Consider the following 14922-nt stretch of genomic DNA (forward strand, 5'->3'; position numbering starts at 1 on the left):
TGTTGAACTAGAAAAAAAGTATTCTCTGCCATAAACTCGTAAATTAAAAGTACTCCATAAAACAAACTCATGATTATCCAATAAATACTAATCACAGCAAGTGGATTCAAATTGTTTTTGAAGCCTTTCCCAAAGGCATAGTACCAATCTTGGGCTTTGGTAATGAGCAAGAATGTAATTGGCTTCACAGCCGGAGTTGTAAAACCTTTCTTCATTTATGTACTGTACCTCCTTGCCACCCTTGCTGAATTGCTCAATCCATATGCCCATTGCAACATCTTCCAGCTTAAAAAGCTGAACATAGACAAAAATAGTTCAGCATAAGAAGAGCCATTTTGAATTTGCAATGCATAGGAAGAAGCAAGGTGGTTGCTTGTATTTGTACCTTGAGGGCTCTACTCTGGTGGCCTCGGACAATGAATTTAGCGATGTCTCGTGATATGACGTAGCCTGGACCATGCGCCCATGGAGGGTATGTCGCATTTGGCCATTCCTATATGTAAAAGAACATGTATAAAAGATTATAGATATTTTGACGAGTGTAACGGTCCCAAGTCCACCTGTTATCAGATATTGTCCGAACCCCTCAAGGTTTTTAAAACATTGGTTAGGGAGAGGTTTTCACACCCTTACAAAAAATGTTTTGTTTCACTCTCCAACCGATGTGGGATCTCACATTCCACCCCCCTTGGGGGCCAACGTCCTCGCTGGCACACCGCCCGGTGTCTAGCTCTAATACCAGCTATAACAGCCCAAGCCTACCGCTAGCAAATAGTGTTCTCTTTGTGCTTTCTCTTTCGAGCTTCCCCTCAAGGTTTTTAAAATGCGTCCGTTAGAGAGAGGTTCCACACCCTTATAACGAATGTTTCGTTTCCCTCTCCAACTAACGTGGGGTCTCACATGAAGTGAAATCACTATTCCATACAAAACAACACTCAACTTAACGTATTTGTTTACACATTTAGGTTTCGTAATAGCAGCAGGTCCTATTTTCAACCCCCAGCCAATTTCATTTTCTATCCAAAACTTGAACAGATTAGTTGGTCTGACTTTTTGAATTTAGTTTAATAAATTACAAAAACAATGCTCCACACAAAGCAAGAGTTGCTATCATAATAAAACAAACGAGACCAACACATAAGATCAAGTTTTGAGTCAGATACCTCCATACTAATATGCCACTTGCTGTCTTTATCTCTATCGGGTGATGAATCAAAGGAAATAAGACCATACAGAAGGCCAGAAGCTGGCCTGCTCTTTAGTCCAGAAAGAACTTCATCAATTCTAACAAACGCATCATCATCTGTCTTCATGATATATTTTGCAGGAAGGATCTTGGTCTGAAGTTGTTAAAATGAAAATTGATAGATTTCAGATAACTTATGCAGGGAAGGCAAAAGGCCCATGCGAATAGTTTCAAATAACAAAACAAGTGAAAGCCTCGGTTGTTTTAAGTATACACTTACCCCATAAATGCAAATTGCAATTGTTTTCAAAGTGATCAGACTGTAATAATCAACAAAAGGCATCAACTGAATATCACCATAAGCTTCCACTTCTCTCCAGAGCTCCCAATTTACTTGTGCATTCTTGTCCTGCAGCAGTAAATTATCCAATATCAAGCGATAATAAACACAGAAAATTGTAAAAATTGTGTGCATCAATGTCAGATCAAGAGCATACAAAAAAATAATTATAACAATCACTTATAAATCTAGACTAGCAACATTTATTTGTTCAGATCCTTTTAGCTTTACTATTGGTTTTCTTTGTGAGAACTGTTTGTGACTTCAAAGTTGAAACATGTCAAAAAACTGTACAACAGAGCCAGTAAGAACAGTCTCCAATGCCGAGCGGCTTATCCATGGGAGAAATCGGCATTGAAGACAATTTCCAAGGAGAACACATCTCAGTCATTAAATAAAATAAAAAGAAAAGTCGAAGACTTCGGATTATAGGCTAGAAAATGAGAAGAATAAAAGCCACAAGTTCATGGGAGATTCAGAGATTAAAGGGTCAAAATAAACCACTATGAGAATTGCAGATTGCATCACTTACAAAGCCTATGAAAAATCGGACCGCTACATCACCACTACGTACGATCTTGTATTGCATCCAAGTCCTTCTCAATGCCATACGACGCTTAAAATTATTTCCAGTAGAAAAAACCCCGACCAGCATCAGAAGTCTTTTCTTCGGAATAGGAGGAGCTCCAAGGTGGGAAGAGTTAATAAAATCATGATCTTCAAAGACTGGTAAGCCTTTAGCAAAGGAAGAGAGAAGATCCAGACCACCTGTTACCTTGACTTGATTGACTGTCCACGGTTCAAGTTTCTGCAGAATTTTCACGTAGCATTCCATTAGTTCAGCTCAAAATTGAAACATACTTATTGGTTTCATTAGTTCATCATATTAACAAAATGATTGCCTAATTCATACCTTACCTCCCTATATTCAAATGAGGTTTCATGTCGTCCATTGACATTCATATGGAATCCTTCCAAACCAATCCACAATGTTGCAGTGAACAAATTCCCCTCTATGAATGGAAAGTTGGTACTTTCATGAGATTGCCCTCTGGAAACATTAGTTAGGGTATCATCATTATTATGATGCATGCTGATATTTTCTGCTCCGGTGCTTCGGAGAACACGCTCATTACAAAGAACAAGTCCATCAACTGCCACATTTATTTCCAAAATATATTAGCAACCAGAGGATATATTACTGAATTTCATCTGTAAGCAACAAAAGATACAACAGACAGGATTTAAGATCAATCTATCAACAAGCCATGAAGTATTATACCAACTCCATATACATGCATCAGGCAAAACTCAAAAGCATTTTTTAAACTTGCTCAATGCGTGCATCCTAGAATAACACAGTATGTATTCACCATTATCTAATGTATCATATGCAGAAAGACAAGAACTGATAGGCGATATAGACTCAGGCATATTGAGATCGTACAGAATATTACATTAACTTGGCTTCTTCACCTACACATAAGATGTGTTAATCCTGGCTGGAAATTGCATGGCAAATGGGCAACTGACAAACATGTCGTATAAATATACCTTGATGAGAGCTTGCTGACAGATGAGTAGGACATCTCTCTTCTTTGCCCCACTTAAGTTCATCAGTCCATGTATTTTGAACTATAAATGATTCCTCAGACATATTATCACCAGGCAAACTGACATTGTAATGCAAGATAATAGGGCGATTTGGCTCTTCGGAAGCCTGAGAGCCTAACAGTTCAATCTGAAAGCCCCCTTGCTGTCCATTAGGTATGCCAACCAGGGTTATAGAAGAATCCTCAACTAAACCACAAGGGATCTCAAGAACGATTCCCCCAGTTGGTGCAATTTTGTCAGGTGAGGTAACAGAGGAAGGGCATATTTCAGCCTTTGAGTTGTTGGTATTGCCAACTTTAATGGTCTTTTCTGCCTTAATAGCTGACAATAAATCATTCCATGCTATGGAAGCCTCTTTAACCCCTTGTACTGTTTCAGGTAAAGCATCAGACCTCATCAGCAGGGGGTGCATATGAGACCACAGAAGTAAGGCCTCTGACGCTCGCTTAGTAATATTATCCGGAGCAATTAGATAACGAAGTCCTTCAATATGAATAAGATGAGGCCGCTCTGATGTTTTTACTACTTCAGCTTCCAAAGAGTCACTGTTTTTACTATGAGAATCTTCGGTCGGATGATTTCTGAAAAAATCATATGCCGATTGCTTTTTAGGCTGGATATTCATAAGGCCATAACGCAAAGCCAAGATTGTGGCAAGTGCCAGTATCAATGTTCCTCCATACCACCTCTTCATTTTTCTTCTCTTTTACAGTTATGATTGCTACCACTTCATTTTAAGAAACTCCCTGTGAATTACAAGAGGATGCTAAGCTCAACACTTGAATTAAGCTTCAAATGATACATAATCATAATTGACACAAATCAAAATGGATCATCAAAATCTAGACTACCTCTGTAAGAAAATGGACTCCACAAGCGAAAATAACATGCATTTGACCGACACGGGCCTCACGGAAGGTTACAGCACGGAAACAAAACTCATATGCTGTCCAGAGCTTCTTTGTCCCAATTCCTCAAGTTATAGACACAGACCTAAATCTTGGACCAGATTTATGCTCGAAGCTGAAAGAAAAACTACGATACAAGAACTCCTTTTCAATTGTAGCTACCAAGCAATCGACCAAAAGTGCTCGAACTGAGTAATGGTAGCTCTTAACTCACATGCACATTGGTATAATTTAAGCCAGGGGGCTTGTGAAAAGCCAATTTCGCGAGAAGCACTTAGAACTTACAGCTTGTACAATTGAAGAATCACTAAGGAAGGATCTTAACTAAAAATTCAAGTACATATAGGAAATGAGCTAAAGCTAAACAGAAACCGAGTATCTAAACAACATATTTGAAGAAAAGTACAAATCAAAGCTATTGAAGCTATGGATTCTACTTCAAGCAACACTATCAGGCGCTAGAAATCGATTAACAGAGCGAAGGATCTAAACTACAAATTCAACTACATACAGGAAATGAGCTGAACTAAAACTAAACAGAAACCGAGTATCTGAACGTCATATCTCAAGCGAAGTAGAAATCAAAGCTATTGAAGTTATAGATTCCACTTCAAGAAACACCATCAGGCAACAGCAATCGATTAACAGAGCGAAGCAGAGACGTAGAGATCTGCTGCAAAAATCAATACCTTGTTTCGAGCTTCCAGAGAGAAGAGTCAGAAGGTAGGAGAAGTAAAGCAATGTGAACCAGCCGTTCAAATGGATCTTTCTTTTGAGTTCGAAAACGGAAGAACAGAGGAGTAGAAGAACGAGTCCGGTGATCGGAAGTTGATATTTGCCGGTAGTTGTTGGTCGGTAATGAGGCAGAGGCTACCATGAGAGACCATTCGCTGACAAAACGACGGGCGGTGCTGCGTTTTATGGGACCATTATAGAGTATTAGATAGAAAAAAAAATAATTCGAAAAATAAAAATAATCATGGGGCATTCCGAGAATTGAACTCGGGACCTCTCGCACCCTAAGCGAGAATCATACCACTAGACCAAATGCCCTTGTTGTTTTAACGATCGGAAATTATCATAATAATCAGAGATAGGAAGCATTTTATGAGTATTAGATAGAAAAAATAATTCCAAAATAAAAAATAATGGGGCATTCCGAGAATTGAACTCGGGACCTCTCGCACCCTAAGCGAGAATCATACCACTAGACCAAATGCCCTTGTTGTTTTAACGATCGGAAATTATCATAATAATCAGAGATAGGAAGCATTTTATGAGTATTAGATAGAAAAAATAATTCCAAAATAAAAAATAATGGGGCATTCCGAGAATTGAACTCGGGACCTCTCGCACCCTAAGCGAGAATCATACCACTAGACCAAATGCCCTTGTTGTTAGAAAACTTTAACAAGCTATTTCTAGTCTTTTCTGGTATTGCAAAATGAATAAGATATTTGTTGAAGATTTGATTCCCACGCTTCCACTTCCTCAACTAAAATTAAATTAACATAAATGAATGTCATTCAATGACGTAGACATAAAACGCTAAATAGAAGCATGCTCCAACATTTTAATATAGCAAAATTCACTATAATGATCATCGTGATGTCATGAGATATGTGAGCAACGTACATAAGGAATCTCATGATACCGTCATTAAATTAGTCAAGCAGTAGGACGACAAGTCTCCATTTATGGAGCAGTGAAATGGATACAAAAACAAGACATGGTAATTGGTATCAGAGTCCGATACCAGACAATGTGCTAGTGAGGACGTTGGACCAGAAGGAATGGATTACGAGATCTCACATCAATTGAGGAGGAGAACAAAGCATTCCTTATAAGGGTGTGGAAACCTCTCTCTAGTAAACGCGTTCTAAAACCGTGAGATTAACAGCAATACATAACGGACCAAAATATTCAATATTTGAATATGAACTTGATCAAGTATAAACTTCCGACATCCCTTCCACATCAGAAAGAAGGAAACAAAAATCTAAATCTCAAGTTATGAAGCATTCCTCAAGAGACAAACTTCATTCCAAAAAGAACTTGAGACAGTAATAATCCATATGAATTCATCAACTTCACAATTATAAGAAAGATCTAAACCATTATTACCCCAAATCAAGAACCACCCACATCACAGAATGTCAGTAAACCCTTGTATAAGCTTTCACATCATCGATCTTCGTTTCTAATTTGTGTTTGGCTGCCACACTTATTACCCTGCATTCATAGAAGTAAACTCAACTGGATCTTAAGGATTCAATTGTTCAACATATTCCGATCTCATGTTATTCGAAACTCGGGTATCAAAGCAGAACATTATTGTAACCAGAGCAAAATGGAAGCTAAAAGACACCAAATCTGTATTTGAAACACTTCGAACCCTTCAATGAAGGGAGTGACAAGGAAAATGAATGACTCATGATAGTCATTCCAAATCTCCTTTTGATAAAAATGACATAAATTAAGAAAAAAAATGGAAGAACACCCGGTTTAACCGCTTATATATGAATCGGCTTGTCGTAGGTTGCCATCGCAGCTTCCTTCAGTGCCTCACTCATTGTGGGATGTGCATGGCAAACACGGGCTATGTCCTCACTTGAAGCATCATATTGTAAAGCTATAGCTGCCTCATGAATCAGCTCTCCAGCATTGGGAGCCATTATGTGCACTCCTAATATCTTGTCTGTTTCCTTTTCAGCCAATATTTTGACTAAACCTTCGGCATCATCGATTGCCTTGGCTCGACTATTTGCCATGAATGGAAACTTCCCGACACGATAAGAAACCCCGAGTGCTTTCACCTGCTCCTCTGTCTTTCCAACAGAAGCGACCTCAGGATGGGTGTATACAACCCCAGGAACCTTGTCATAGTCCACATGACCTGTCTTACCAGCTAAAAACTCCACACAAGCAACACCGTCTTCTTCGGCCTTGTGAGCTAACATTGGCCCAGGAATTACATCGCCAATAGCGTAGATTCCAGGAACATTTGTAGCAAATCTATCATTTACTAAAATCCGACCGATCTTATCTGTCTCCACTCCTAACTTCTCTAGTCCAAGTCCAGAAGTGAATGGAGTTCTACCAGCAGACACAAGAACAACATCAGCCTCAAGAATGGTCTTGTCTCCACCGGCTGCTGGCTCAAGGGTCAGCTTTACTCCATCTCCAGATGTGTCAACTCCGACCACCTTAGTTTTGAGCTTGAATTTCATTCCTTGCTTCTCTAGGGAGCGCTGAAATTGCTTGCGAACTTCTGCATCCATCGAGGGAACAATATCAGCAGCAAACTCAACAACAGTTACCTCTGAGCCAATTCGTCCCCATACCGAACCCATCTCAAGGCCAATGTAGCCAGCGCCAATGACCACAAGCTTTTTGGGAATTTCAGACAAAGCTAAAGCTCCTGTAGATGAAACAATTCTCTTCTCATCAATGGTGATCCCAGGTAAGGACTTGACATCAGAACCAGTGGCAATTATTATACTCTTTCCTTTTACAACCGTGTTTCCCCCATCGACGGTGTCGACAGAAACTTCAGAAGGGGAGATTAGCTTTCCATAGCCTTTGACATAGTTCACTTTATTCTTCTTAAACAAACCTTCAATACCTCGGGTAAGATTAGCTACTGCTTTATCTTTCTGGGACATCATGGCAGGCAAATCAACCTCAAGAGAAGAAAACTTCACGCCATGTTTTGCAAATGCATGCTTAGCTTCATGATACATGTGGGAAGAATGAAGAAGAGCCTGAAAATATTAAAACAAACCACAATCCATAAGTTAGAGACTTGGACTTATCTCTGATATGATCTAAATGTTGAAGTAATGGGAGCTGTCAGTGGTGAGCAATAACGAGTTGCCCTTAATAAATCATCAACGTTATTAGAACAGATATGCCATGCTTAAAACAACACCCATCATTTTAGATTCAAAACTCCATTGTTCCATCAGTCAATATCATAAAATCCGATAGAAATTCAATCATTTCTTCGTTAAAGGTTAGGAAAAAGTTGCAACACATTTCCTAGAGGGAAAATAGTCGATTATACTGCACTGAAGAAGTTCAAAATCTGAATTCCAACAATAGATAAGAAAAAACTGAAATACTCGGCAAACTAACAATCATATTTTAATGCAATCTACCTGAATAGACAATAAAAAAACCAAACTAATACGAAATCAAACAACAAAATTTCAACAAGAACTACCGAATCAGAAAATTCAATAACCAACACAAAACAAAATAATGAAATAGAAAAAGAAATCGCCTAAAAGAATCAAGAACCAAACAAAGAAAATTCAGCAGCAAGGAAATCACCTTGGAGGGGATACAACCAACATTAAGACAAGTACCGCCGAGAGTCCCACGCTTCTCGATGCAGGTGGTCTTGAGTCCAAGCTGAGCAGCCTTGATGGCGGCAACATAGCCTCCAGGGCCGCCGCCGATGACGACGACATCATTTTCATCAGATCCCGATGAAGCGAAACCCCGAGAGAAGGTCAACTTAAGAACATCCATGGAGGAAGAAGAATGGGACGCATTCCTGGAGAAGAAGAAGGCCTTTCGTCTAGCAAAGCTCGCCATAGCCATGGTTGATTGGAAACTCGATCGAAACCCCTACAGAGGCTCTATACAGTGGAGGATCGAAATGGGCGTTTCTAATCTTCCTTTCTTCATGCCTCTGACCGAACCCCTAAATAGAATAATAATTTGGTCTGTAAATATTAAATTAATAAAAATACTCTTTTAACGCATTTAATCTTTATTTTAAAAAAATAAAAAATTAATATACATACGTATTTTTTTATATTATTTTTTTGAGAGTGTAGGAGTATTTTTTAAACAGTACTACCAATAAATATATATTAAAAAAATTTAAATAAATTTAAAAAAAAAAAATTGTGAAATTTAAAAAAAAAAAAATTATGAGGTTTGTTTTTAAATTTTTGAAAACTACCGCGAAACATTTTAAATTGTATTTTTGAAACAAAATATTAGCGGTTTTTGTATAAGAATATGTTTTAAAACTTATTTTTAAAATTTTTAAAAAAATTAAAGTATAGTATGTAAGGTGTATTTAATAATTTAATTCTATTAAAAAAATGGATAAATATCGTAAAATATCAAAAGACAAAGGGATGGTAAGCCCATATTTGAGGAGGAAAAGAACAACATTATCTTATAGTGTGAAGTTCACAAGGAGGTAAGATGGTGGCCTCACATGGTCTACCATCACACATAAAGGATGTTTGGTGGTGAATGGCCCAATCCAAAAACAAATCTCCAATGCAATGGATGGTCAAAGCTCGTTTGTCTTGTGATTCGTCGTCTTAATGGAACATTCTTAAATTTTGTCAGCTTGAACGGCTTAATCTCAAGTGTATTTGGGTGTTAACATTACTCGTAAGATATTAATTCCTTCCTGAATAGGTGAACGCCGTGACATGAGTAAAATTTGTTGTACCTTCAAATTTAAGAGTTCGAGATATGGAGATTTTTCGACCCATTTTTAGCTAAATAACTAATGCTAGCAATAACTCTCCTCAAAGTACTTTCTCGACCAGTTTAGCATACAACACACTCGTGATATCAAGGTTGCCTGCGTTAAGACTGCGTAAGCAAATAGTAAGAGATTTTTTCCCGGGTTGTCAAGGTCACTCCTTTCTTCCCATAATGGAGATTAAAATTACGTTTAAGAAGATATAACCAAACACACGAGTCTTTTAAGTTAAAATCACTTCAATAAAAGCTTTTTGAGGGGAAAAAAGATACTACCGAAGATCTCTCGAAGCTTTTTTAGTTAACTCTCAACAAAAATCGAAAAAGAAAGTGTTCGGGTTGAGTAAAAATACATTCATTAATACATAAAGCTCAGAGGAATTCTTTCCAACATCAACTAGAATGGAATATAAGAGCGTTGATCAAACAAATTTTCATTTTCCATGCCGAAACCAATGAAACAAAAAAGTAGAGAATGAAAATGAAGAGGCAAGGCTTTCATTAAGCATTCAACAGTAAGCTACGACATGAAGAGCTAAGTTGCGTACCAAATTACAAGGGCTGACCTCTGTGTACAATTTGAAACAGTGTACAGAACACAGCAGTGGGAAAGCTTTGAATCTTCACTCTTCAGCTGGAGGAACATCGTTCAAATCTAAACCCTCTACGGGCAACTCTGGGGTCATTGGTCCCAATATTCCATCAGTAGTCAAAGTCAATCCACTCTGTATGGTTAAGAAAACAAGTCACCATTTAGGTTCAAATTGAACGATATAAAGATATAAAGTCCGCTGCAAAGAGAAATGAAGGATCACAGAAGATTGAGAACAAGATTCGATATCTGAATAACCAATGAATAACCAATGAATAACCAATTCAATGCTGGCTTCTGATAGCATGAGTGAGTACTTAATTTTGAATGACATCAGAGAGCACTAATTTCTTGTGAAGTGTTACGAATCACAGACCTCTACAATGATATGATATTGTCCACTTTGAGAATAAGCTCTCATGGCTTTACTTTTGGTTTCCTCTAAAGGCCTCGTACCAATGGAGATATATTTCTTATTTATAAACCCATGATCAACTCCTTCATTAGCCGACGTGGGACTTCTCTCCCAACAATCCACAATATGAAGGACTATTTCCCTAAGAACCTTCGAAAAAGAACTTAATAGCACTTCATTGGAAATGAAAAAGTATAGTTATGAACACTTCTAATATCTTATAGAGGATACTTTTAACTAGTCCAACAGTTATGCTTAATACACTTTTGAATTATAGGAATATCCAACAATATCTTATAGAAATCCTCATGATATCAACCAAAAAATATAAGAATATCCAAAAGAGTACAGCCCATTGTCATTTCCTAATCAATGATGACATTCCTTTCTATTCTATAGTTCTACATCATTGTCTTTCTATTCGACACATAAAAGGAATGAGTATTGTTGTAGATTGTTTATCAAGTGGTTGGTTAATAAAGGGAGCTTGCAATGTGAGATCCCCCATCGATTGAGGAGAAGAACAAAACATTCTTTATAAAGGTATGAAAATTTCTTCCTAACAGACGCGTCTTAAAACCCTTGAGGGGAAACTCGAAAGGAAAAGTCCAAAGAGGACAATATCTGCTAGCGGTCCACAAGTGCAAAACTGGACTTTCATCCGAGATTTCAAGTACCCAATGAAGTAGAAAGGCTGTACGTTTCTTTTCTTTTCTTTTTTTTTTTCTTTTTTTTGGCAAAGGAACTGATGAACTTCCCACAATATGGTTTAGAACTACAGCATGTAAAATTTAGTTGCATTTATCATTAACTTGGTACGGTTTAGAAATCTCAAGGATAGATCGCTGTGAAGTACCTCAGGCTGAAACTTAAGCATGTCTGCACGTGCCATTGCCTCTGCATAGGCTATTCTTTGCCTGAAAGTTTGTGCCATCTCCTCAGCCTGTAAATAGAAACAAAATTATAGTTACAATATACCTCTAGCTATTTTTCATCTTTTTACCTTCTTTTTTAGTCTACTATTTGATAGGAAATGAACTCGGAAATGGAAAAAAAAATGAAGATAAGGTTTTACCCCAACCGAGGCCACAGGAGGTTTCATACAGGCCCCCTCCAAAAACTATTACAAATACTCCTATCAAGTGCGCTCTTACAAGAGGCTATACAAAACACAAGGATCCAGGAACTCTAATATCTCTCTATTTTCAAAATAGTTACTACCTTTTATATCCAAATATACAAAAATAGAGCTTTACAAGCATTACTCCATATGATGCAAGGTTTTGTTTTCAACATTCAAGGGATAACCACCAAAAATCTATAAGAGAAGTCTGATATAATCATGGTTTTAAAGTGCGGAAAACAAGAAAGAAGCACATGCTACCAGGGATGAAGGCAAATTAGCATTAGTTAGTAGTTTCCTCTACCCTACCATAGCACAAGAACTTGGGCATATGAAAATTTGCAAATTTATCATTGTGGTAACACTGTAGCAGAAAGACCACAACCACGTTCTCGTGCACGTATTACAAAAAAAATCAGCATTGGTACAAAATGAAAGAAAAGGATAACTCTAACTAGCATAGAGAATACCTTTTCAAAGACAAGCTTTGGATTGCGAATCATGTCCCCTGGAGTGGGCTCTAATTTCTTGGTAGAAAGACTAACTCGGCCTCTCTCACGATCATGGCTCAATATCATGACCTATGCCAGAATAACTCATTGTAAGACTTGGGAACATGAGGGTGAGAAGCCTTATAAATCACTTGAAGGCCATTAAACTACCTTGAGAGTGTCTCCAGGCTGAAGAACTGTTGCAATATCTGATATCCGGTCATGACTGATTTGACTGACATGAAGAAGACCATTGACTCCACCAATGTCGATGAAGGCACCATAAGGTTTAAGGCTTTGAACCGTCCCAATGACCACTGATCCAATTCCAAGCTGTGCCTGGCTGTCAGCCACGGCCTTACGGTTACTAAGGACAAGCCTTGATTGTTCTTCATCAACCTCCACAAATTTCAGAGGAATCTCTTTCATGAGAAGCTCTTCAGCAGTTGATTTCTGAATAATTGCACGAACATAATGAAAAAAGAGGTATGATGTTAATTGCCAGTATATAACTAAAATCAAGGAAACTACTATAGTCCTTGACACCAAAAGGGAAAGGAGTTCACATTAGAAAATAGAAGAGTATATCGTTGGTATCCAATACTTTGTTAAGGGAAGGGAGTGAAAATCAGCATGATCTTTGTAAATCATAAAACCATTCATCAATTAACAACTGTGAGAAACTAAATGCTTTACTCCAACAGAAACTATAATCTATTACATATACATAAAGCGAGGAAATCATTCAAAATGTGAAAGTCATTAATAGCTAATAGAAAATACCGTTGATATTTGTGAGAAAGGGACGAACCCTCTTAGGCCTTCCACAACTGCCACAACTCCACCTTTGTTTGCATCAACCACCTGAATATTGAACACAAAAGAATGGCTACATATGAATTGTTAAGTATCAAACAAAAATCAAATTTATTGCAATCTATCGGCCTAAAATTTCGGGTTTAGTGGCGATTTAACATAGTATCAAAACTAAGTTGAAGTCCTATGTTCATAGTAAGCCATCAATTCAAACTTTTGAGTTTAGTGGTGATTTAAAATTAATGATACCAGGAATGTTATAGTACTTTATAGTTTCTTATTACACGACTAGACCTCGAACCTAAACCGATACTTCAAACAAAAAGATGAACAAAAGAACCACAAATTGGATGGAAATACCCACCTTACCCTTGACAACAACATCCTCTGCTTGAAGCTGTCTGCACCTCTCCCAAGCCAGGTCATATTGGATGGATCTTAAGCTCAAAACCAAGCTATCATCAGCTTCATTCTCACCAATAATGACAAACTCCTGTCTCAAACCAGGATATACTCCTGCTTCTTCAACATGTTTTATTCTGTGAATGCAAGCCTCCTGCAATGGCAAGTATGCAGAAGACTTGGCAGTAATGTCAACGAGTGCTCCATTGCCATCCGTACAGAACACAGTACCTTTCACCTGAAGAGGAAAAATACATAAATTATGACCCAATCTCCTTCAAATGCCCGAAGATGACACTATCAGTATACTATCCAATTCGCATAAGCATTTTCACGTCCATTTCCCAGAACAAAATCGAATTAACAAACCATTCAAGTTCACAATATCCAAATTCCAGTGTAATTAACAAGAAATCTCACAAAATCACATAACGAACTATAATCCAACACTATCAAAACAGTTCCAGATTCCTACAAGCAATCGCACAACATCAAATTAAAGAGAAAAAAAAAATCAACTCCAGAACATCCCTTCCACACAAAATTACAAGAGAGAAAACAAAAAGAACACGCAAATAACCTTAGTTCCGACTTCAGAATTGAAGTCGTATTTCTCAATAGCGGAATGGAAATCCTCGACAGTGAAGGAGATGCCTTCTACAGGGGCATTACGGCAGCGTTCATATGCCTCCTCAAAGATCTCCTTGAGCTTGAAACGCTCCTTCACCTGTGGACTGGGAATGGGGCTCGTAATGACAGCAGCTTGAACAGGAAGTGAACGGGCCCTGTTCTGCAGATGCCTCGTTGAAAACGGCTTCGAGAGACGCGATGAAGATAGAGGCGCGCATCGCAGCCCATTGAATTGCTGAGCCATGGAAGCCATTCTCCTTCTTCCTTCTGAGGCCCCGACTCTGTAAACAGAACTGATAAGGTTTTGGGTTGGATAAGGTGGAGGAAATTACTTTTGAATAATATATATAAATTAGTAAATATATAGTGAAAGAGTTCGAATTTCGTTGAATTAAAAAAGAAAAAAAAAAAGGTTTTATATGATAAATTGGTAATAATTTGCTCAATAAATTTTAATACGTAAAATAATGATTATTTGTTAAATATATAAAATATAGGTTAAATTAATATAAAAAAATACTCATAAGAACGCCAGATCTCACCTCAATTTCAGGGGAGAACGAAACATTTCTTATAAGGGTGTGAAACCTATCCCTAGTGACGCGTTTTAAAACTATGAGGTTGACAACAGTACGTAACGAGCAAAAATAGACAATTTCTGCTAGCCGTGGATTTAGGTTGTTATAAATAATATCAGAACTAGACATCGGACGCTATACCAGCGAGGACGTTGAGCCTCCAACGGGAGAGATTTCACATGAGAGGTGAACACCATTTCATATCGAAGCGGGCTGAAAGTTGACCCGACTTTAAATTGGGCTTTAAAGCCCAATACGTTTTGCAATATAGTTGGGCCAATAAAAGCCCAATAATCACTTGGGCCAATAA

At 37.8% G+C, this 14922-nt stretch overlaps 3 protein-coding genes and 3 non-coding genes across 7 annotated transcripts; all 6 read right to left on the reverse strand.

Annotated features, from left to right (window-relative positions):
- Positions 1 to 8: 8 nt before the first annotated feature.
- Positions 9 to 4964, reverse strand: LOC111800734 (hydroxyproline O-galactosyltransferase GALT3). Of its 2 annotated transcripts, XM_023684553.1 has the most exons (9): positions 4738 to 4964; positions 3992 to 4372; positions 3081 to 3886; positions 2445 to 2680; positions 2059 to 2334; positions 1467 to 1595; positions 1164 to 1340; positions 386 to 493; positions 9 to 294 (listed from the first exon to the last, which is right to left on the reverse strand). In XM_023684553.1, exons 3-9 carry the CDS (start codon positions 3832 to 3834, stop codon positions 88 to 90), a joined length of 1887 nt encoding a protein of 628 aa, XP_023540321.1. In that variant the 5' UTR covers positions 3835 to 3886; positions 3992 to 4372; positions 4738 to 4964; the 3' UTR covers positions 9 to 87. The 2 variants fall into 2 exon arrangements, with proteins under 2 accessions (XP_023540321.1, XP_023540320.1); XM_023684552.1 differs by lacking the exon at positions 3992 to 4372.
- A 65-nt stretch (positions 4965 to 5029) lies between these two features.
- TRNAP-AGG lies at positions 5030 to 5101 on the reverse strand. The gene has a single exon. It is a non-coding gene; the product is annotated as a tRNA-Pro (tRNA).
- A 97-nt stretch (positions 5102 to 5198) lies between these two features.
- TRNAP-AGG lies at positions 5199 to 5270 on the reverse strand. Its single transcript has one exon. It is a non-coding gene; the product is annotated as a tRNA-Pro (tRNA).
- Positions 5271 to 5367: 97 nt separating this feature from the next.
- TRNAP-AGG lies at positions 5368 to 5439 on the reverse strand. The gene has a single exon. It is a non-coding gene; the product is annotated as a tRNA-Pro (tRNA).
- Positions 5440 to 6314: 875 nt separating this feature from the next.
- Positions 6315 to 8762, reverse strand: LOC111800316 (dihydrolipoyl dehydrogenase 1, mitochondrial). The gene is made up of 2 exons (XM_023683952.1): positions 8384 to 8762; positions 6315 to 7812 (listed from the first exon to the last, which is right to left on the reverse strand). The coding sequence occupies exons 1-2, from the start codon at positions 8654 to 8656 to the stop codon at positions 6562 to 6564; spliced, it is 1524 nt and encodes a 507-aa protein (XP_023539720.1). The 5' UTR covers positions 8657 to 8762; the 3' UTR covers positions 6315 to 6561.
- A 1142-nt stretch (positions 8763 to 9904) lies between these two features.
- On the reverse strand, positions 9905 to 14356 carry LOC111800689 (30S ribosomal protein S1, chloroplastic-like). The gene is made up of 7 exons (XM_023684495.1): positions 13985 to 14356; positions 13367 to 13642; positions 12970 to 13050; positions 12358 to 12639; positions 12166 to 12276; positions 11429 to 11515; positions 9905 to 10290 (listed from the first exon to the last, which is right to left on the reverse strand). Exons 1-7 carry the CDS (start codon positions 14285 to 14287, stop codon positions 10189 to 10191), a joined length of 1242 nt encoding a protein of 413 aa, XP_023540263.1. The 5' UTR covers positions 14288 to 14356; the 3' UTR covers positions 9905 to 10188.
- Between the last annotated feature and the right edge of the window lie 566 nt (positions 14357 to 14922).

This window comes from Cucurbita pepo, chromosome LG08, assembly GCF_002806865.2.
Source record: "Cucurbita pepo subsp. pepo cultivar mu-cu-16 chromosome LG08, ASM280686v2, whole genome shotgun sequence".
Taxonomy (NCBI): Eukaryota; Viridiplantae; Streptophyta; class Magnoliopsida; order Cucurbitales; family Cucurbitaceae; genus Cucurbita; species Cucurbita pepo.